General features: G+C 41.6%; 2 protein-coding genes and 1 pseudogene across 3 annotated transcripts; 2 read left to right on the plus strand and 1 right to left on the minus strand.

Moving 5' to 3' along the window:
- The first annotated feature begins 897 nt into the window (after positions 1 to 897).
- LOC127777250 (oleosin H2-like) lies at positions 898 to 1,528 on the plus strand. The gene has a single exon (XM_052303817.1). It carries the CDS (start codon positions 898 to 900, stop codon positions 1,411 to 1,413), a length of 516 nt encoding a protein of 171 aa, XP_052159777.1. The 3' UTR covers positions 1,414 to 1,528.
- Positions 1,529 to 6,260: 4,732 nt separating this feature from the next.
- LOC127776923 (uncharacterized) lies at positions 6,261 to 7,708 on the plus strand (annotated as a pseudogene).
- A 3,981-nt stretch (positions 7,709 to 11,689) lies between these two features.
- On the minus strand, positions 11,690 to 21,100 carry LOC127776719 (FKBP12-interacting protein of 37 kDa). 2 transcript variants are annotated; one of them, XM_052303243.1, is made up of 13 exons: positions 20,847 to 21,096; positions 20,654 to 20,715; positions 20,306 to 20,373; positions 20,176 to 20,212; positions 19,091 to 19,178; positions 18,950 to 19,014; positions 18,789 to 18,866; positions 18,496 to 18,543; positions 17,079 to 17,132; positions 16,447 to 16,608; positions 15,962 to 16,031; positions 12,332 to 12,387; positions 11,690 to 11,984 (listed from the first exon to the last, which is right to left on the minus strand). In XM_052303243.1, exons 1-13 carry the CDS (start codon positions 20,941 to 20,943, stop codon positions 11,811 to 11,813), a joined length of 1,059 nt encoding a protein of 352 aa, XP_052159203.1. In that variant the 5' UTR covers positions 20,944 to 21,096; the 3' UTR covers positions 11,690 to 11,810. The 2 variants fall into 2 exon arrangements, with proteins under 2 accessions (XP_052159203.1, XP_052159204.1); XM_052303244.1 differs by lacking the exons at positions 11,690 to 11,984; positions 12,332 to 12,387 and adding an exon at positions 12,394 to 15,042 and having other exon boundaries at positions 20,847 to 21,100.
- Between the last annotated feature and the right edge of the window lie 1,522 nt (positions 21,101 to 22,622).

Consider the following 22,622-nt stretch of genomic DNA (forward strand, 5'->3'; position numbering starts at 1 on the left):
CTGATGTTGCCCTCTCCGTCGGATCTAGACCCTTCTCCGCCGACATCCCACCCCAGGCGATGGCATCCAGATCAGCTCCTCAGAAGACGCGTGGTGTGAGCCGTTAGCAGAGGGCCCCATGGTAGCTGTGTCCTGGAGGTCGGCGAAGCGGCCTCGGCGACGGCGTGTTCTTAATGTCTTGAGCCTCTGGCGATCGCCTCTCCTCGCCATCTTCCTCCGCCACCACCGCCCATTCTCACATCGGATGACGAGCTTGTCACCGTGTCAAGACAAATAAATCAAGGTCAGAAATTACTTAATTTTTTTGTGATTTGCTTGATTCCGTTGGTTTCAAACTTTCAGTCCCGTGGATCCTCTCAGCTAATTTTATTGAGTCCGAACCAATAGGGAGGCCAATGGTGAATCCCGATCTAAACAGATATCGCGAAGTGGACAGTGGGGCGGCGGACAAGAAAAGGTGCGACAGGTGAAAAAACGTGGTGACGATCGAAAATTTACCCATTTTTTATGTAGTTAAGATAAGATATAGAATGCGGTAATGAGTATATATGATAGAAGAGAGAATTAGTATTGATTATATTTAGTGGGAATAAATTTTGTAGACATATAGAATGCCGTGTGAGAAAGCGATCGAGCTTTTGTAAATTTAAAATCCGTTCTCTATACGGGCTTGTGCCGCCGGATAATCTTGCGAGTACGTGAACAAGCTTGCCATCGCCAGCCTGAGCCCTGAGCTAGCTTGTACACGCAGCATCCTACATGTCTTCTTCCTCTGTCCGTGCATGCAAGTGTCAACCGGGCCGCCATGCGCGCAATCCACGTGTCACGTCACCCTCCTCACTCACTCCCTATAAGAAACTCTCGGCGCGACACGCATCGTCTTGACAGTCATCCGCGATGGCCACGGCGGCGACGGCGACGGCGCGTGCGCACAATCCGCTGCGCCGCATGGAGGGCGTCGGGTTCAAGTCCGCGCTCCGGGCCAGCCCGCGCGCCTCCGCGCTCGCCGCGGCCGCGCTCCTCGTCCCGCTCGGCGCCGCGCTGCTGGTCTCCGCCGGGGCCGTGCTCCTGGCCACGCTCGCCGGCCTCGCGCTCGCCGCGCCGCCGCTCGTGCTCTTCAGCCCCGTGCTCGCGCCCGCCGCGGCGGCGGCCGTGATGGCCGCGGCGGGGCTCCTCGCCGCCGGCGCGCTCGGCGTCGCGGGCGTCTCGGCGCTGGCCTGGACCGTCGGGTACATCAGGAGAGGCGGCGCGCGTGGGAGTGGGGGCGGCGGCGTGGCCGGGATGATCGTGCAGCCGCTGGACGACGGGAAGAGGCACGGCGCGGGAGGGGCGGCGTTTGTCGGGCATCGTCTCCGGGACGCCGGAGATGACGACACGGCGCGCGACAAGGCGCAGGAGGCAGCCAGGGCCTAGCTAGTGGGTGCGATGCTGGAACTAATATGTACTAGTACGGTGGCACTGTGATGAGCCATTATATCGTCGTAACATGCTTCGTTTATGTATATGTAAAATGAAGTTGAATATTATTGGTCCCAAATATGTGTGTTCAGCTTGTTTAAGGGGTGCCTTTTCTTCCCCAAATTGCTCCCATCTTCCGTCCGGACAAAAAAAAAATTGAATCATCAATACTAGAAAATGCATTTTTCCTGACGTAGAGGTCCTTTTTCGCAGGCGGACATGACGCTAGTAGCCAAATGACCGCCTACAAAAATATAAATCGGGATAAAGTTGGCTGTCCGCCTGCGAAAATCTATTTTCGCAGGCGGACCATGTAAGCGGCGTTAACAAGCGCCGCTTATGTGGTCCTACCTACCCAAAAAAAATCTAACTCCTTATCTTCTCCTCCACCCTCTCCCCACCACTCATTTCCCTCTCTCCCTTAACAGCACTTCTCCCCACCGGTCGGGCCGGGCCGTCCCCTCCCCTTCCTCCCTCCACTGGCGGCGCGGACGTGGCGGCGGCGGCGGCGGCGGTGTGGACGGCGACGACGACGGCTCCGGGCGGCGGCGGCGAGGCATGTGGTCGGCGGGGCGCGGTGCGGCGACGACGACGTCTCTGGGTGGCGGCGGCGGCGGCGGCTGCCCTCCCCTTCCCTTCCCTTCCCTCCCAGATCTGGCCAGAGGGAGGCTGGGGGAGGGCGGCGGCGGCGGCGGCGGCGGCGTGGACTGCGACGACGACGGCTCCGGGCGGCAGAGGCAGCGGCTCCCCTCCCCTCCCAGATCTGGCCGGAGGGAGGTTGGGGGAGGGCGGCGGCGGCGAGGTATGTGGTCAGCGGGGCACAGGGCGGCGACGACAACGACTCCGGTGCGGCGGCGGCGGTGGCCCTCCCCTCCCCTCCCCTCCCAGATCCGGCCGGAGGGAGGCCGGGGGAGAGCCGCGGCGGCGAGGCACGTGGCCGGCGGGGCGCGGGGGTGCGACGAGAACGGCTCCGGCATGGGGCGGCGGCGTGGGCTGGGTGGCGGCGGCTCCCGGCGTGGGCCAGCGATTTCTTTTTTCGTTTCTTCCATTTTCGCAAGCGGGCCGTTGCCCCGGCGATGATTTTCGCAGTTGTTATAGTGCCGGCGGACCTCTCTCCCGCCTGCGAAAATTGGTTTTGGCCGCCTGCGAAAATTAGTTTTCTAGTAGTGTTCATGGCATGCTTCCAAGTGTGCATGGGTTGCGCGAACAATGGATGGATCAACCTGATTAAAAGGGACTTGCGGTGGTTTATCTTCAAATTCAAATGATTATTTATATTTAACCATTTGTCTGGTCTGAGATTTAATTGTACCGTTGGACTCTTGTTGCAATTAAATCTTTGTAAGATCTCGTATGCTAAAATTCATATGGTTTTTTAAGTTTTTCTCATAGTGGATTGTTTTTCTGAATGCTGCACAGCGTGTTCATTTTGATATTTAATTACGGACTTCACGATGTTTCACTGTGTCATTGGAAAGGTTTCAGCAAGTTTCTTTTATGATAAATGCAGACGTGATATTTCACGTGTGATAAATATTTTACCAAAATCAAGTATTTTTGAAAAAAAATGCATGTTTCGTATGGATCTTTTTTATGTTTCACTCATTGGGACTTCGTGTAGTGATTACTCTTGCAGTCAATATATTTTCAATATTGCATTTCTCTGAAACATTTTGTTAAGTGGGTTGAAACATCTATCTATCTACCTTCCTACTTATATATACTAAAAGTCCATTAAACTTCCTATAAACACTCTCAAGCCGCCACGTGGCACTCCTACAAACGCTCTTAGACTACCACGTGGCACGGTTTAATCACCCCGTTGATTTCATTTAAATTGGTGGACCCATTATTTTATACCATCAGATTAGATCTATTATTAAGAAAATAATAATTTTCTGTATACGGTACAAAACAATCTACCGTTCGACGGATGTACGTAATTCGTGTCGTTAATTTGGGTGTTAATAAATCAAGTTGCATATATACAACGAAGCATATTACTCAATTTTTTTTCTTGCGAACAAAAATAATGAGTTCACTGGCACATGTTTTTTCTCGAAGTGCACCGGTACATGTTTGTGCTGAATTACTGTGTTTTCTATCTATTATATACTAAAAGTCCATTAAACTTTCTAGAATCGCCCTTAAGTCAGCATGTAACGTTCCTGCAAATACTCCTAGACCGCAACATGGCATTGTTTAATCTCACCATCGATTTTCGCCGCAACATGGCACTGTTTAATCTCACTATCGATTTTCACTTAAATTGGTGGACCTAATATTTTTTGTCGTTAGATTAGATGTATTATTTTTAAAAAGTAATAATGTTCTTATGTATACTGTGGGCCAGAAAAAAGAAACCAAACATAAGTACTTCGTGTACGTACTTACCTAACTGGAAAAGAATCAACGAAATATACCTATTGTTCACGGAAGAAAAGAAAACCTGCGTACGTACTTGCAATGAAAACCGATAAAGTAAAAAAAAACTTACGTAACATATGTACTTAGTGCCATTGAAAAAAAAATCGATGGTGATTTTCTACTATTTAAATAAAATAAAATACTCTAAAACTTATGCAAATATACATAGTTCAACTAAATCTTCTACAATAAAAAAATAAGTTGTCCTATCTTTAAATTATTTTAAAATTATATACCTAATTTGTGATCCAGTCACATGAGGTCAACATATAATAAATAATGTTATGATAATATTTTAAAAGAAAAAGGTTGAATTACACCTTGAACTATTATGGTCGACTGAATTACCCCATAAACCCGAAATTAGACATCTTTCATCTTCAACTATTATTAATATTAGACAAATTACTTGCTGACTCAACCCGAAGTGGTTTTGATCCTACGTGACAGTCACAGTTAACATTTTCTTCAAAAACAAATTGGTGGGACCCACCTGTCATATCTCTCCCTCACCCCTCACCCCACTCTCTTTCTTCTCCCTCTACGTCTGTCAACCGGCAAGGCTAGGGGCCGTGATCGGCGGGACAAAGGAGCTCGAGTGGCGAGTGGCGGAGGTGGCTCCTCCTCGGCATCTACCGGTGCACGCCTCCTTGACGGCCGCGTGGCTTCTCCTCCACCTCCACCGGCGCGTGAAGAGGACAATAGCGGTGGGGCAAAGGAGCTCGAGAGGCGGAGGCAGCTGAGGGCGTTGAGCGGCGAAGGCTTCTCCTCCTCGGTTATCTCGGCCGCCACATGCTCACTTCGACGGAGGCCATCATCTCCGTCCCTTCTAACACATCTCATCATCACGTGTCGGCCGTTGGAGGCGAGGACCTGTGCTGGTCCTCCATGGCCAGGTTCGGCTGTGCCCCTGCCATCGAGAACTCCCCCTAACAAATGCAGTCACGGTTCCATCTACCACAGCATGCCATCCCACCATGGTTCTTAATCGATCCTGACCACCAATGCCTCTCTCCTGACGAGACAGAAAGCACCAATCAAGAACAACGAGGTGGATCAATCAAGAGAGCAAGAGCAGTGGAATAGACGAAGGAGAAGAAGAACAGTGGCAGGGTGGCGGCGCTCCTGCCCGGCCACCCCCTGCAGCAAGGGGAGGGATAAGAGAGAGAGGCTGGGGAATTGGATTGAGGAAATGAGGGAGAGAGATGGGAGAGGGGAGAGGGGAGAGGGGAGAGAGATAGAGAGGGTAGAGAGTGTGACTGGTAGGTACCACCTATTTTATTTTCTAGAAAATGCTTAGCGGACTGTCACGTAGGAACAAAACCACTTAAGGTTGAGTTAGGGAGTAATTCGTCTGATACTAATAGTTGAGGGTGAAAGATGTCTGGCTTTCGGGTTTATAGGGGTAATTCGTACTTTTTTCTATTTTAAAAAATTCCACACCATATTTCAGGTGTCAAATATCACTTGACGACTATACAACGCTAATTTAAATCTACATATGTAAAATAAATGAAAACAACACAATTTAGTTGTGTATTTTTTAAGCAGGTCTGATTTGATTTTAATTTGTTAGAGATTAAGAATCTCGATTTTTTTAATCTTTAGAATTATTTCATTATTATCTGATAAGTGGGCAACATAAATGTTACATAGATGTAAAAAAATTATGAAAAATATTTCAAGCCAATTATTCTTGCTATAGTACAACCACTTAAACCATCATGAGATTTTTTGGTCATATGTATGTTTTTCTCTGTGTCAATCGAGTAACATATGTGCAATAAACTACTCATGATATATTTTCTTATAGTTGAAGAATTCCAACACATCAGGCATAATTTGATGGATGTATGTCGTAGACCCTCTTGATGCGACTATAAAGTATACTTCAATAATCTAGTTATTGTAAATAAGTTTGGGAAAATAGATTCATTCTCCAAATTAATTAGTAAAGGTGTCTCATCTGATTATGAATAATATGCATTGAAAAAAAACGAACTCAAAATTATAGATATTTGTCAAAATATAACCAATAATATGGTGCTTTGGAAATTATCGTGGTAGTATTTAAAAGGCAAAATTTGCTACAAGACACTCAAAGTTTGTGGTCTTTGCTGTGAGACACCCAAAGAATGCGTATTTTCTCGTGGACACTATAAAAATGTGGTAATTAGCTGTTGGACACCCACCACATTATTTTATTATTTTCGATGAAAATAGAGAGAGAAAAAGAGTTGAAAGTACTGAAATACCCTTGACACTGTCCATCTTCCTTCTTCAGCTCTATGTTATCTTCTCTTTTCTTTCTTCTCCTCTCTTTTATTCTCTGTGCGGAGGAGGCGGCACAAGGGGTTTCCCTGACGGAGAACGCCATGAGCTCCCTCACCCAAGCAGCACGGGCCATCGCGGTGTAGGAGGCCGCGGGACAAGACGAAGGAATAAGTTCACTTTGACTCCCTTAAATAGTGACTGAATCTAATTCGTATCCCTGAACTACAATACCAGATATCTCGACCGCTCAACTCTTAAAGCCGGAGCAACTTGACTCCCTCGGTGATTTTGGAGAGTGGTTTCGCTGACGTGGCACCTACGTGGCGGTATTGACTTGGTATGTATTCCACGTGGCGTTGATGTGGCGCTTAGGTGGCATTACAATTAAAAAATAGTGTGGGACCCATTTGTCATTCACACAAAATAAAATTATGGGGCCCACCATGGGGGCATTCTCTCCCTTATCTCTCTTTCTCTCCCCTCCCTCAAGTTCCTTCTCGGTCCTCACCGGTCACCGCTCCCTTCTCCCTCCTCCATCTCTCTCCCGAGGCGGGCGGCGAGGGCCAAAGCGGCGGCGGGCAAGCGGAGACGCAGGCGTGGCAGTGGTGATCGCGCGCGCGCCGGCCGGCGGGAGGTGCTGGAGGAGCGGGACGTGGTGGACGACCTCCCGCCGCGGGGGAAGGCAAGGTGCTCGTCAAGGTGTCCGCCGCCGGCGTCAACCGCGCCGACACGGTGCAGCACCAGGGCCGGTACCCCGCTCCGCCCAGCGCGTTCCCTTACTCGGGGCTCGAGTGCTCCGGCACCATCCTCGGGCTCGGCCCCAACGTCCCCTCCCGCTGAGCCGTCGGCGACCAGGTGACTTGGTGATTGCCGTTGCTGCCGTTTGGATTAGGTTAATTGATTGGGAGATTTGTTGTTCCTTTTCAGGTTTGTGCGCTGCTCAGCGGTGGCAAGTATGCGGAGAAGGTGGTGGGGCTAGCGGGGCAGCTGCTCTCGGTGCCGGAGGGGGTGTCTCTGACGGACGCCGCCGGCTTGCCTGAGGTGGCCTGCACCATTTGGTCGACTGCCTGGCGAATTATTCTCGTAAGATAACTTCTCTTTTTCTTCTATACTCATGGACTTTATGATTCATTCCTGAGCACGGTGTATCCTCGATGTTTGCAGATCCATTGTGGATCGAGTGGAATTGGTACATTTGCTATACAGATTGCAAAGCAACTTGGAATTAAGGTTTTTGTTACTGTAGGTTTGTTCAGTAGGACAAAAACAGTACGAGTATATAATAGGATGTTGCAGAGATTGCTCAAGTAATGATGTTAAATTATGTGTTAAACACCACAGCCACGCCCGAGTCTCCGCTTGCCCGTCGGCGCTCCGGCCCACGCCGCCCGCCGCGGGAGAGAGGAAGGAGAAGGGAGCGGCGAGGAGGGAGAAGGAACAGGAGGGAGGGGAGAGAAAGAGAGATGATGGTGAGGGAGAAAGCCCCATGGTGGGTCCCACATTTTTTGTTTAATGTGAATGACAAATGGGTCCCACACATATTTTCTAATTCTAATGCCACATAAGTGCCACGTCAACGTCATGTGGAACGAAGACCAGGTCAATTGTCAGCGAAACTGTCCTTCAAAACCACCGTGGGAGTCAAATTGCTCCGGTTTTAATAGTTGAGGGGTTGAGATATCCGGTATTGTGGTTTAGGGATATAAATCAGATTTAGTCACTGGTTAAGGGAGTCAAAATCAACTTATTCCCAGGACGAATACACTCCCAAGCGCGGGGAGTCCACGTGGGCCGGCGATGGGCGGCCGCGACCGTGTACCTACGCCAGCCTGCTAGGGGACACTCCACCAGGGTGGGGGAGACCAGGAGGACCAATCTCGCGAGGAGGCCACTTGCCATGGGAAAAAAAGGAAAAAAAAATCCCCAATCCCTTCATCCACCTGCACAAAACTACATCCCCTATGATCTGAGCTCCAAATTTACAATGTTTGACCTTTCTGGCGGCTGCGGGGGTGGCGATTCATGATGTGCTGGAGTAGGGATGGAGCGAGCTGGCGCAGCCGGCGGCAGTTGAGCTCAGGCAGCGCCGGCGTTACCACTGCGTAGTCAACAGAGAGCAACAGCAGATTGAAGCAATCTTCTCGGGAGAACGTTCAGAGCTAGCTTGCTATTTGGATGCTTCTTGTTCTTGGGGTCACTGATAGGCAGCTTGCTAACCAACAATTCAGAAAAAATGGAGGCTGAGGAGGCACGGCGGCAAGCGCGCAGCGCGAGCCATCGCCGGAGGAAGAAGATGAACAGAGAGAAAGAGATGAAATATGAGATTGACGAGTGGGCCCGACCATTAAAATGTTAACTAAGAAGTTAATGACATCAATTATACAGATGGCCCCGTGGGCAAACTTGTCTTTTATGAAAGTTTCTCTCTCCGTTTCCATCAAAAATAATAAAATAATGTGGTGGGTGTCCAGTAGCTAATTACCATATTTTTACAGTGTCCACGAGAAGATACACGTTCTTTGGGTGTCTCACAGCAAATGTCACAAACTTTCAGTGTCCTGTAGCAAATTTTGCCTATTTAAAAAACCCTTTATCTAGGTTAAAAAAACACATATAGTAGAAATAGATACGAAACAACTCCACTATTCCATAATCGTGACACATGTTTTCATAAATTCAAGGTTGTACGGTTTCAAGTAATATGTCCAAACTAGATATCAACGAAAACATGTTTAAAATAGAGTCAAGATCTATTTTAAAAATATCATATACATGTAAACATTCGCAACAAAAATTCAAGCAACAATAAATAAGTGCCCGCGTGTACAATAAATAAGTGCCCGCGCATACACGCGGGCTACCTTCCGAGTTTTTCTATAAATAGTAAAATATCGGTTATTTCTAAAAAGAACACATATATATCTATATACCTAACTTAAAAAATACGTAAGGATTCCGGAAATATTTTCGTCCGTCATCATCATCGTCCGCATGTATACGCGATTTTTATCTACTTGAAAAGGCTTTAAGACTGGAAATCTAGGGTTTGCTATAGGGCTCAATTCGACACGATTTTACTCTAATTATTGGGAAAACGGAAAGAGGATGATATAAGGATCGAAACCTCTCAGTTAATTTTGAATTATCTCCAGGGACGCGGATGGATTCTATGGAGGAGGTGGCTTTCAGCAATGTCGGGCAGTTGCAGGAGTCGACACACTGTGCACTCGGACCCACGTGACAGTGAGAGGAGAAGCAAGGGGATGCTGATTAGACTTGTGGTTACTAGATGGGCCGGACGCACGCTCGCAGGCCGAGGCAGAAGGGAGGAAAACGGGCCGGTTCAGCTGTGGGCTGAGGCAAGAAATGGGCTGAAAATGGCCCAGAGAGAAAGGAGGGTTTTTATTTAGATTTTTATTTAAATAAATTCTGAAATGATGTTTGTATTATTAAAATTAGCAATTGAGATACGAAATTTCCCAAAAAAAATTCAGATAATGTAATTAATTATGGAGAATTTAATAAAAATTAATTCCATTATTTGGGAAATTTTATTACCCACATTTACCTGATTTTCATGATCCTTTCTTTTCTTCAACATCATATACATGTGTAATTGTGATTTCATATTTAGCGGGGATGAAATAGAAATAGAAATTTGTAAATCTTTCTTATATAATTTCATACATATAGTTTCTTTATGAAGGATGATGAAATTTATATTTTAATTAATTACATAATATAAATATTTCTTGACTTTTCCTTATTTTTCTCGTGTTTTCTTCCTGTTACAATGCACTGGTATTTTTTCTAGTATTTATTAAAATATGCTTATGTGGGATCTTGTTATAAAGATTAAATTGCAACAAATATAATGGTGTAATTAAATTATAGATCGGATATGTTATAAAGATTAAAAAAATCATTTAAATTTTTTTTGAAAAAAGTTATCAGTAGTACTGCATCTATTAGGAGAAGTGAGAGATCAGCTGTTTAATTGAATGCATATGCCATGCAGCAGTAGCGCATAACAGCTTGGGTGTATTATCCAGACTAGCTTTGCGTGTACAAGTTGAATTGTTCTCAATCAACAGATGGATATCGCACGGCCAAATAAGCGTCTGATGTTAGTGTTCCAATCGAACATCCGAGCGCTAGTCATCTCCCTACTTCAAGAAAAGGGGTATTTTGGCAATTAGGCAGGTTGTCACACTCGTGGAAGTGTAGTTTGATCATACAGTTTTGCTATACTACTGTTGACAGATGAAATTCGTGCTAGAAGCCTAGAAGCAGATAAGAAAAAAAATTCAGGTGTTTCTTTCCCGTGGTTGCAGCGAGATCGAACATGCGATCCTCGAACCTCCACTTGCAAGTCAGCACTCACGAGCACTAGCCTTGCCCCAATGTGACTTTTAGCCAATTGCGTAAAAGTTACATGTTACAGTATTTTATATCCTAGTTATAACGTAATTATGTTTGGTATAGTGAAGTAAACATGACGTTTCCACTCAGCACAGGGCTCAATAAAACTTGGCACAATTATATATATTTAGGGACTTGCATTTAGCTGAAATGCTCAGATTTCCTTTCAAACGACAAAATCTGATCTCAACAGAAGCCATTATGTACTCCAAATCCATCTCTTTTCCGTGCTAGCTCATCCTACTTCAGATCTCCATCATCATGCAAATCCTTCCTTCACCGAACACATCTTCCCCTGATCTACGCCGACCAGGGTTTAGGATTCCGACAACCCCTTCTGTTTCGGGCACCGGCGGAATTCGGAATTTCGCGAAATCCGGTGGAAAACCGGTAAATTTCGAACAAATTTCATAAACCAAAATTTGAATACAAATTCCATGAGTTTGCCGACAAGTTCTCGAAAACTGGTCGGTTTTGGTGAAATTCCGATCGAAATCATCGAAATTTCGATCAGTAAGTGTTTCCCTTTTTTTAATTACGGTCGGTTTTGGCCCATGTAAGTGTTTTTCTTTTTTTTAATTCTTTATTTTTTTCTTTCCTAGTGTAAGTTTCAGTAAATATACACAATACATCATTTTTTTTCGAAAATTTATATCCCAATAGATTCTATGAATACCATAATATTTATAAGATTTTATTTTATTTTATTTTATTTTTTATCAATTCAAATTTGAATTTGGATAAAACTTCTCGAAATCTCATACGGTTTCTATTTTCAAGCCCTGTCGAAACATCAAAATTTCACGAAATCCGGTAGGATACGCAGCACATATTTCTTACTTTCTTAAATTTACATGAATAGCCGGCTACCGAGATACAAAGTTTACAAAAGTACTGCTTAGAAAGAATATCTGTTTATAGATCATGGGTCATCCATTTCATATGTATTCTGGATGTTTAAAACGGAAACTGTGCTGTAACGGTGCAAAAAGCATAGGATACCGAGTACAAGAGGAAGCTCACTGACGTATGAACTAAGAGAGTTTAGATTCAAGGTAAGTAGGTAAGACGTCTCATGCTGCAGTGCTCAGACAAAGCGCAATGCAAATCGGCAAGAATAAACGACATTAGATAAATTACACAAGTAAACACTTCTGATACATGATACAAAAAATAATAAGAATGTTGAGAACGCAAGCTACTCTAGAAATGACTGCTGAAGGCGTAGCTTATGTTTCTACTTTTATTGGCTGACTCTCGGCGGCAGCATCTATATCATCTCCAGCGACGTCATTTTCTTGAGGTATTTTGTCCTCATCAGTTGTTTCTTTCTGGGCAAGCATCTCCTTCAATCTTCTCAGCTCTACATCTTTTGTTTCTAACTCATCTTGAAGAATGGCCACCTGTGAACGGGTTGTTAGTGAAATGTTATTTTACTCCCTCCGGGTTGATAATAATTGTTGTTTTGGAAAAGGGCACGGTCTCAAAAAAAACAACTTTGATCATTATTTTTCATTATAATATGTATAAAAGTGTCAACAAATATATGATCTTATTAAAGTATTAAAGTACTTTTTAAGACTAATCTATACATGTAGTCACCATATTTGAAAAACAAATATTTTAAAAATGATTTATAATCAAAGACTCTAAAGTTTGACCTCACCTTTGTCTAAAACGACAAGTATTATCGGCCCGGAGGGAGTAATAAACAGAAGAGACTTACAGTGGTAGAAATGATGAAACTTACCATTTCATTTGATCTTTCAACGTCATTTGTTAGACCATCCATGTGTTTGTACAGCTCTGAAGACAACAGAAGGATGGTCAAATAACTCAATATTAGCAAAACTAGTGTTCAGTAAGAGCAGAAGGCATTGACTTCATAATAGGTTGGTAAATTAGAATATCTAATGGATCCATATTGACATATGTTAGACTTGCCACATAGGTTTACAAGTTCTAACCAAAAGAACAAAGATGACTAATCCTTAAAGTATATGCCTGATTATCCCTGGCACTAATTCCTAATTGATTCTAGGATGTGCAGCCAGTTTTGCTGAATTTATGTGATGCTTTCAATGAATTAAAAAGTAATGTTGTTTGCAGGTAGACTAAAACATAATATATTGAGAATAATTCAGACAATGAAATACAATTTCAAACAATTTCTTGGGGGAAACAAGCTGGCTACTGGTTTCTTGGTAGTATTCAGGATTTCCGTTCAATCAAGAACTCAGTTCACATCAATATAGTCCCTCAAGAGGAAACTTAGAGAAGTGAAGTTTCACCATTTTTTTAGTATGTTTTTAGAAGCCGCCTAATGAAGTAGATAGGTGCAAAATGTGTGCCTTACCTAAATTTAGTAACTTGGAACATATCTGAATTTGTTTGGTCTGAAACCCCCAGCAAACCTCACAAAAAGTTTTGGTTAGACTTCAAAAGCTTGGCTGTCATTTGGTTTGAAGCCAACGAATTTGGTGATGGCAACATTTTTAAAATCTAAGAAAATCTAACACCATGTTTGAGCAATCCATGGGAGGCCAAATGCTCACCCCAGCTCCCAAACTTCAATTATCCACAAATAGGTACAGCCATGAGACAGTGTACCTTTCGGGCGTTGGATCTGGCTGTGCCCAGATCTTGCCATTACCAAAAGATTGGTTTTGGTTGGCTGGAGACATTACAAACCTCTCCACAGTTAACAAAATTTGGTAAAGTTCACATGTACAACTTCAGCAAGGACCATGATACCGTAGCCCATTGATGCTACAGTAGGACCTTTATAAACTAGTACAAGGCTAACACAAGCAATAAAAGATAAAAACAAGAATCTTTTGAGAATGTCAACAGACAGCATCACATGTCATTTCAAAAGCTGCATGTGGAACATGTAGAAAGTAATAATACTTATGGTCTTAATTGGTCGATCTAGGGTACTTGTAAGAGATTCAACCTCTGATATGATAGCACATTTATGGTTTGCTGCAGAGACTGCTATGAACATACTTTAATTCTAAATCTATAAGCCATGAAATATTAGACAGACTGAACACAATACAACCACGAAACAATCCCAGCATTCAGAGCCAATGCACTACGAGTACATTGGAAATTTCGTATAATGTGAGTACAGGAGACATGTCGCATTGCATCCTCATTTGGAATGATAACAACCTTGAAAATCCCATTCAGAAATCAAAACAGCTTCAGGAAGCCATGATTGGATATCACAATTGCTAGTTTGTTTTGGTCAAATGGAATCCTCATATACTCCTAGATTAACAAGGCCAAAAATACAAACGGTACTAATTGTAATATTAGGAATTAGGATAACATACACATGCACACAGCTACAAAACATAGACCTGGTAAGTTCTAACTTCAAATGAAATCAGGTGTAAATATTTATCAATGTGTCCAAACATCAAAGCACGAAAGACTGCCAAAGGCAAACAAAAACTCAGGGTATGTGAGATTTTCTTCTTCTTATCAATGTTAGTTTCATTAGCTTACTAGTTGGACTGCATATTCTAAACATGTGCATAAGCATATGCAACCTGAAATTCTTTTAGTTTAGCTTATTTGGCTGATTCTGCTATCAGCTGAGTACTAGAATTTTTAAGGCAAAATTGGTTTTAGAGCACCGAAAGTTCACATTCTTGTTTCTATAGCACTGAAAGTTACCGGTTCACTTTAATAGCACTGAAAATTGCCTCCGTTCCCCATTTTAGCACTTCCGTTAATTTTCTACCGTTTGCCGTCAAAATTTTCCCCCCTCTCTCGAATCGGTTGCGCCATGGCGGCATCGTCCTGCCATACTGCCGGTAGTGGAAGAAGAGATGGCACAGCACGTGTAATCCTTCCGCTGCTGGCCCCATCGCCTTGGATCGCTGCTCACCCTTGCTGGACCGATTGCTTGTCGTGAGTCATGACGACCAGTTCCATCAGCTCTTCGGTGATGTGTCTCCAGCAGACTCACGTCCATCGCCGGTACCATTGATCCCCATCAATCCTCAATCCTGCATTCCTGCTAACAGGAACCCTCACCGGCATAATGCAACCATGGCCGGCGGAGTAGACGCAACGGCTTGCACGCGCTAATTGATGTGCAGAACCGCGGAGTACTGTTGGGAGTGATGCAGCGAGGGGCTCCACGACTCATCTTGCGGCGTTGTGATTCCTTTTGAATGCAGATACTGCCAGTGAATCAAGAAGCCATTTTTCCCCTTCTTTCTTGCAGTACACATGTACAACCAGATTACATTATACTCCATCAGTTAGTTTCCTACAGAAAGAGTATTAAGTTATCATTCGCTCGGTTGTTGCCTCCACGGTTGGCACCGGCAGATGGGCACCGGTACGACCAGCACCAGCCAGCAAAGCAGCGGGCAGAGGCTAAGGTCGCCGCCGGCGAGACCTAGGGTCCGGACTGGTTGATCTCCATGATCTGGAGATTGGCTGAGCCATACAAGTCGATGTTGATGACAAACAGAGAAAATTGACGGTGCGCCAAAAATGAGAACGGAAGAAACATTAGGATGCTATTAAAGTGAACAAGTAACTTTTGGTGCTATAAAACCAAATTTATGAACTTTCATTGCTCTAAAACCAATTTTGCCAATTTTTAATGATGGGATTCTGTAGACTAAAGAATGCAAAATAACTTCACATCCATTCTGTTTGATACTCACTGTAAGGGAAGAAACTTCTCCCCTTCTTTCCATGCTACTAATATTAAGCGTAAAATTCTTGTCTAATGAAAGATGATCAAGCCATCAGCTCTAAACATCTGTTTTCCCATATAGGCATTCAACGCTTTATGAACCTCAATAGTTCCTATAGTTAAGGGCTACACGCTAGTATAAAATTCACTACATTGTGCAACCAATATTAAACAGGAGGATGAATTAGTCTAGAGTTGAAACAATGTACGTAGTGAGCTAAGAATATAAAGTAGCTGTCCAAATTAATCATCAATGGGCAAAATGGGAAGAAAGGATTATAAAGTACTATCTCTATCCTTTATTATTTTTTTACGTTGGTTAGTTCAATTTGATATCTATACTACTCAAAATGTTAGTAGTGGTGGTGTCCATTCTGCTACATCACCTCTACAACTGACATTTTTGGTCCATACAATCTATACTATAAACCACCTTCTAGCGAGTCATCTCCTATTTCACTGCTGATTCTTCCCAAATTTCAAAATCACCTACTTGTTCAATAAGGAAAATCATAAAAGTACTATCTGGACTACATATGTGCTTAATTAACTTAATAAGCTAGAAACTCAAATTGTTTTCCGTTGCAACGCACGGGCTTTTTGCTAGTTACATAAAAAAGCGGAGGGAGAATATATGCATATTACATAACATACCATTGAACTGATTCCTGAGTTCATTGTTCCGAGTCTTCAAAACTGCAATTTTCATTCCAAGTTCATGGATCTGTACCCAAAAATTGTTTTAGAATACAATGTTACAAGTAGTAGGATCAAAAGCCTTTCATGCTTTGATGATAGTGATAATAGTGAAAAACAGGTGCAACTATATATATGCTCAAGGTGGCGGACATGCATGCAGGGGGTGGAGGAGAGTGGAAATCAAATGCAATTATTTCTCATGTAATATGTTCATTGTTCCATGAAAATAAGTAAAAATATTTAGCTCTTTCAGGTGGCAATATGGTCTTTCTGCTCAAATTGTCTCATTTTCCTTCTGCTTGGAAAAGGAGAGATTCAATATTTGAATCAGATTAGATTTCATTCCACTTCCCTATTTCTCAACTTCTCTCATCAGCTATTTCACGTTCCTAAAGAATGAGAAGACAGGTTATATTGGGTTAAGTCTATAAGAGGCTTACTTTTCCTTCAGAAGCCATCGCCCCAATCTCTTCATTTTCCTCTTGCAATGTTCTACACTTGGCCATTAGCATTTTCCCATGTTTACTGGATGGAGTAAAATTGACAGCAGCAACATTGTCCTGTAGTTCCTTGATCTTTTTCTCCTTCTCCTCCACAAGATTCTGGTAAAAAAAAAAAAAAGCAAGTTCCAAGATTGATGCACAAGTACAGTTACTTGCATTAGACAGTGAGCCTAGAAACTGTGCTCTAGCTGTTTAGGCCAAGAAAAATAACGCAATTATTATTCACCCCAAAATTTCAGTCATACCAAATTAAGTTGTCATAGGCATGCCTACTACACCCAGTAGACAATATGATCGAAATACCACATTGCTCCCTTACCCAAAACAAAACAACTGGTCACTTAATGCATATTTTTATTCTGAGAAATATAAATACATTATTTTTGCGACATATGCATGCAGTGTGATGAAAGGCGAAGTTTTGTACCCTTAATACACAATTAAAGAGGATTATAGTCATTGGTTCAAGCAATCCAATAATTGCTTTTTCTTAATTTGTGTCTAGCTATTAGTGCAAAAAATTGCACAAAGATACAGCACAAATATTTAGTTTTGTAAATCTCGCTAACCTTTAATCGTGTAAATTCCTCGTGGATTGCTGGATCAAGCAATAATCTCCTTGTCTGTTCATCATACAGAAAAGGGCATCAAAACAAGTTATCTAAATTGTCAATAGAAGGGAAGGCATTATTAAGAATCATGCTTGTAGGAGATGGACCTTATGTTTAATTGTATTATTCGTTTCAGTGCAATTATTAATCTTATATGAATATAACACTTCAGACTATTACAAGGAGCTCAAGATGTTGGGATTAGAAAGTAGTCTGGCAGTTTGGCACCTGACTAGCACCTCACTAAACATGTTACATAGTAACAAATAGGAATCCTCTTTACTTGGTGAACAACTACAGGTGTGCGTTGCTTGTACATGTCAGATTGTCAGTGTTCCTGTAATATGCAAGTTTAAACAGGCCACCAGATTGACTATGTAACATGTACCCATTAGCCATGAAAGTGTTGCACTAATGGGAGCAATCAACCAACTTGTTACAGATGATCTAGTAATCTACAAGGTATTCTTAGGGACAGAATGTTTTGGAATGATATCTTAATTAGTTGGAAGGATCAAACTGGTTTGTTAGCATCCACATCACATCATTTCTATGAACCAAGATGATTAAGAAGTAAATTCCTGTTTATGCCTATCTCCCTCTCCTAGAGGTTTTCTCCTCCAGCCACTGTCACTTGGCTCAATGCAGCATGGTGCTTACCCCATATAACATTGCAACACCATAGGACATGTCACACAGTTCTCATTTATACTTCCCATTCTTTTGGGTGAATGGTCAGACGAACAGATTCAAAATTAAAATGGCAGAATAAACAAATAGATCATGAAATATCCCATCACAAAAGGAATATCCAGAAAAGACAAAACAAAGAGAAGACCGTGAGCAAAGTAGCAAAGCTATAGATATAAGTTGAGTGGGGTGAAGAACAACACCTCAGCCATTCCATGTAAGCTGTGTGATATGCATCACAAGCATGTAGAGACAAGAATTCCATCGGAGTAACAATATATGCAAATGTGATAATAAGGTTGTTTTATGTTAATATACTGTTCTACTATGTACTTAATAGGTCTTGGATTAACTATTACATGAAGCAAGGACAATGTGTAAGTGCATAGATCAAAGAGAGGATTTTGGAAGATGAATTCTGTACAGTTACATCATAGACATGTATCACAGCATGCTAAGAATTGGTATAGAAGATGCCAAGTGCATGCTACCAAAAAATTGAGAATTATCACTATTGAGGCAAACTAGGATGATGAAAAAGCTCAAGGACAAGTACAATATAGCACATATTTTTCTATTCAAGTCTGTTTCTTTGTATCAATGAAGATAACACTTACGAAAGCAACTCTATAATAATAAGCATCAAAGTTTGGAGAACCAATAGCACAAGCAATTTAATGGTTACCTGCATCGATGGTGGCCTTAATTGAGTTTTCAAATCCCTAACTGCAGACTGCAAATTAAATTTTAATGACAATCAGCACAAACAAGACGAACAAAAAGACGACGGAAAGAGCAACAAAGCAGAAATGGATTGATCAAACATAGCGAGCAGTGGCATAAGTTTCAAACTGTCTTGGCATTCTTGGCTCGTATACTTCAAATCCATTAATTGAGAAGTACAGAATATTAAACAGATTTATCCATATTGACATGTCTTTCATCTCCCTATAGCAAAATGAGGCAGTAAGAGGGTACCTTCAGTTCTGCAATTTCTTGTTCACGTTTCGCAAATGTTACAATGAAAGCTGCCTCTCTTTTCTTAGCTTTCTCCAGCTGAGTATAAACAAAAAAGGTCATATTGAAGCAAATCAAAACTACTTAGCAGATCCGCGAGACAAACATGACAACAAACCAACCTGCTCCTTCAATGATTCTTCCGACGACTTCAGGTTATTGAGATAAGAAACAACCGAAACAGGATCTATACTTAAAATGCATCAATTTACTTTGGTCAAGCTTTAGAAACAGTTGGAGAGAAAAGCATTTGATTCAGCAACCTGGATTGGTTCCAGCAGGTACAGCTGGAATGTTCTGAAATGCTGAATGCCACTTTTGAACTTCTGATTTGGCAGCCTCCCGTTCCACCTACGACACAAGAAAATTCAATATTTCAGAAACTACTTGCTTGATCAAGAAAGCAATATTGGTAAATACTTCATCTCAACTTCTGCACACACTTTTAATTGTAGGTAAATGGATTTCTTTTTCACTAGGTCAAGTGTGAACGTGATAGGCTTTGCAGTTAATGCATTTTATATTGCAGATACTAGCATAATCAAAATTGAACATGCAAATGATGTAGTAATAAAAGAACATTCTTCTATTTCAAAGAGTTGATCTTTATATAAGGAGCTCCAGTGCACTGATATATTTGCACTACAAAACCAAATTTGACTAGAAGATAAAAATACATGATCATTATATCAGACAGGCATACATACTACCTTAGTTGATTTCTGTACAACGTATTTTAATTTCAGGATGTCTTCAAGACTAAATTTTGACCAGTGATTTCTCCTAAAACAATTCACAGTAAAACAAATATTGTGTAAAAGACTTTGAAACAAGATTATATTGCTACATTTTTATACACTTAACGTACTAATAGTGCTTTAAATACGTATTATAAGAATCAACAGAGGAGTAACACATTGGCCCCAGAATTCCTCACTAGATACTAAAATTTTCATTTGGGGCCACAATATCATGACTACCATTCATGACCCGAAAGTAACAATATTAATCAATATAAAGCACAAAAGAAAAGATAATGTGATTTCTCTACAGAACATAAAGCACAATAAACTGGCCGCAATATATATTGTACATCCGCCTTATGTTTCTATCTTCTCCAGATTTTTATGATAAATAATAGTATAATAAGTATATTGATGAAAACTCTTTTATTTACAATTGACATATACATGCAAATATATTGTACAAATGAACCAAATATTTACTCTCGGCCACAGGAGTGTGTTACAAGACAACAACTAAACAAGATAGAATTAGGATCAACAAGATTGCATGTCTGCATTCACTATAAAAATGAGAACAGCACAAATGGTGAGGCAAGACAAACCTGACATGACGCAAGATTATCTTTACAGTTCTGCAAACTTCAGGATGGGGAGAAAAGTCAGTACCATGTTCCAAACAAACTATAAATGATTCTAGTAGCTCTGAAAGCAAAAACAACAATTTTGGTATACCTCTCGCGAAGAGACAGAATCATTCCCGTGGCAGCACCTGGCGCACTTTCTTCCACCTTTGTCTTTCCCTGAACCACAAATTCTTATCTTAAAACATGATCCTAGTTGGTTATCTATAGAATTTCATGCCGTACAGAGCACGATTAGGTAACCAATTACTTAAATCCAAGGGCTAGAAGAAGAACATATTTCAAAATAACGCGGAACAGTACAACCGAGTAGCTTGATTCAGTTTCAAGCACCAAATTAGGTACATGGCGTCTTTCCGTCATCCAGAAATTTTATTAACAAGAAAGCATCTCATTAGTCACTACGGAGAAAATACAAGAAGAGTGAATAGGTTACTACCTTCTTGGAAGCGAAAACGTCCTCGTCATCGTCGTCCAGATCGCCGAACGGCCTCTTCTCGCCTGCACCGAGGTCGTCACCACAGAAACCATAAGAACCAAAGCAGGATTCCCAAAGGAGAAACCATGTACCCTAGCGCGAGAGAACGTCGGAGGGGAAAGGAAAGGGACGAGGAGAGAAAGAGACAACTAACCGGAGCGGGCGGGTGGGGCTGTGGGCGAAGGGGACGAGTTGAAGTCGCGGCCGAAGGCGTCCTCCTCGTCCAGGCGTGGGCTCGGAGGGTCAGCCATGGTGTCCGGCGGCGGCTGCCGGAAGCAATATGTTAGATGGGAAGTCGCGCCGCTCCGGCCGCCGGGAGGGTGCTGGCACACCGACGGCGAGGCGAGGGTTTAGGTTTTGGGTCTCGAGGAAGGGGAAGGGGAACGGCCGCGTCTCAGCGTCTGCACTTTTGGGCTTTGGCCACCAGGGCAACGAAAACTAATCCAAAAGGATTCTCCCATTTTCTTTTGTGGGAAAAGTCTGGTTAACCTCCCTTGACTATTAGTCGAGTCTCAGTCGTGTTCTCAACCGAAAGACCAAGTGCAGAGCTACCTATCAAATCCAAACGCAGTTTCATTACACGTGAGGTGCGTTGACATGTTGTTTATGTGACGCTTACTTGGCATTTGCAATCAAAATTGAAGAAAATGTAAATAGCACAGTTGAATCAAATATCATCCTCATTTCCCTCCCTTTTTCTCTGGTCATGGCATATCTAATGATCGCAGGGCGACCGACTTCTCCCCACCACTGCGGCGGGTTAGAGGGGGGTTGTGTGAGCGCAAAATCTATTTGAGAGGCATCTCGAGTTAGACTTAACAGCGACACCGACAATACATGCGAGAAGTACTACTGCACCTCACATACATGCAAGTATTTTTTGCTATTAGGTTTTTTATGTTCTTATGAAGTTTTCTCTTAAATTACTTATCCAATCTATAATCCAATTACACCATTGCGTTTGCTGCAATTAAATCTTCAGAACAAGATCTTACATAATTATATTACAATGAAAAAAATATTTATATTTGTAAATTACTTTTATTACATATGTAAGTTACTTCATATACATAAATTTTAGATTTGACTAAATTACTTCTTAGACATATAAAAGTAAATTCAATAAACTCTAAAAGTAATCTACATATATTATCTCTTATAAATGTAACTTAAAATAAAACGGAAGTAACTTTGTCACGACATTAGAAGTAAATTCGTTGTAGGGATAAAAATATGACTTTATCTACAAATTAAATTTAATCAGCACAGATCAGCACATGTAAGTTTAACGATTTTTAAAAGTAACTTCAATGTTAATTGGAAGTAACTATTGTATGGTTCAGAAGTAATTCTCTATAAATCTGTTTAATCACCGATTGTTTTTTCCTTTTATTTTTATTTTTCATGTAGAATGAGAAAAGAAGATAAAACCTTTGGTGAATTATAAATAACATTGATGGAATCACTAATGAGAATTAATCATGTATAAGATGTAATAGTTACTTCCTGATAACGTGGAAGTTATTTTCTAACATATAATAAACTACTTTTAAATTAATAAACTGTTTGAATATAATCAATATGGATCTCGTTTTGTCACATATTTGAGTGGAGCACATAGATCTTAAAAACAATATGTGATTTAAAAGATATAAGTTATTAAAGAGATTAAGAAAAGACACATACTATTGCATTTTTCAAGTTGAAAGGAGACACTAGATGGAGTTTAGACAAACCAGCTACCACTAGCTGTATAGTCACGTCCAATGAAAAAAGTCATGCATTAAAGTTACTTTCTTTTTGTCATAAGTTACTTCTATAATATATGTAAATTACTTTTAGGCTTTATTGAATTTACTTTTATATGTCTAAGAAGTAATTTAGTGAAATCTAAAAGTAATTTAGATATATTATAAAAGTTATTTACAAT

Source organism: Oryza glaberrima, chromosome 6, assembly GCF_000147395.1.
Source record: "Oryza glaberrima chromosome 6, OglaRS2, whole genome shotgun sequence".
Classification (NCBI taxonomy): Eukaryota; Viridiplantae; Streptophyta; class Magnoliopsida; order Poales; family Poaceae; genus Oryza; species Oryza glaberrima.

What these genes read in the sequence shown, in the direction of transcription:
- LOC127776719 (XM_052303243.1), bottom strand. Translation starts at nt 20,943, where the DNA reads ATGGCTGACCCTCCGAGCCCACGCCTGGACGAGGAGGACGCCTTCGGC. An exon ending in AAGAATCATTGAAGGAGCAG is followed by an intron (nt 18,867 to 18,949) that starts GTTGGTTTGTTG and finishes GTTTATACTCAG; the next exon opens with CTGGAGAAAGCTAAGAAAAG. An exon ending in AAGAAATTGCAGAACTGAAG is followed by an intron (nt 18,544 to 18,788) that starts GTACCCTCTTAC and finishes TTTAATTTGCAG; the next exon opens with TCTGCAGTTAGGGATTTGAA.
- LOC127777250 (XM_052303817.1), top strand. Translation starts at nt 898, where the DNA reads ATGGCCACGGCGGCGACGGCGACGGCGCGTGCGCACAATCCGCTGCGC.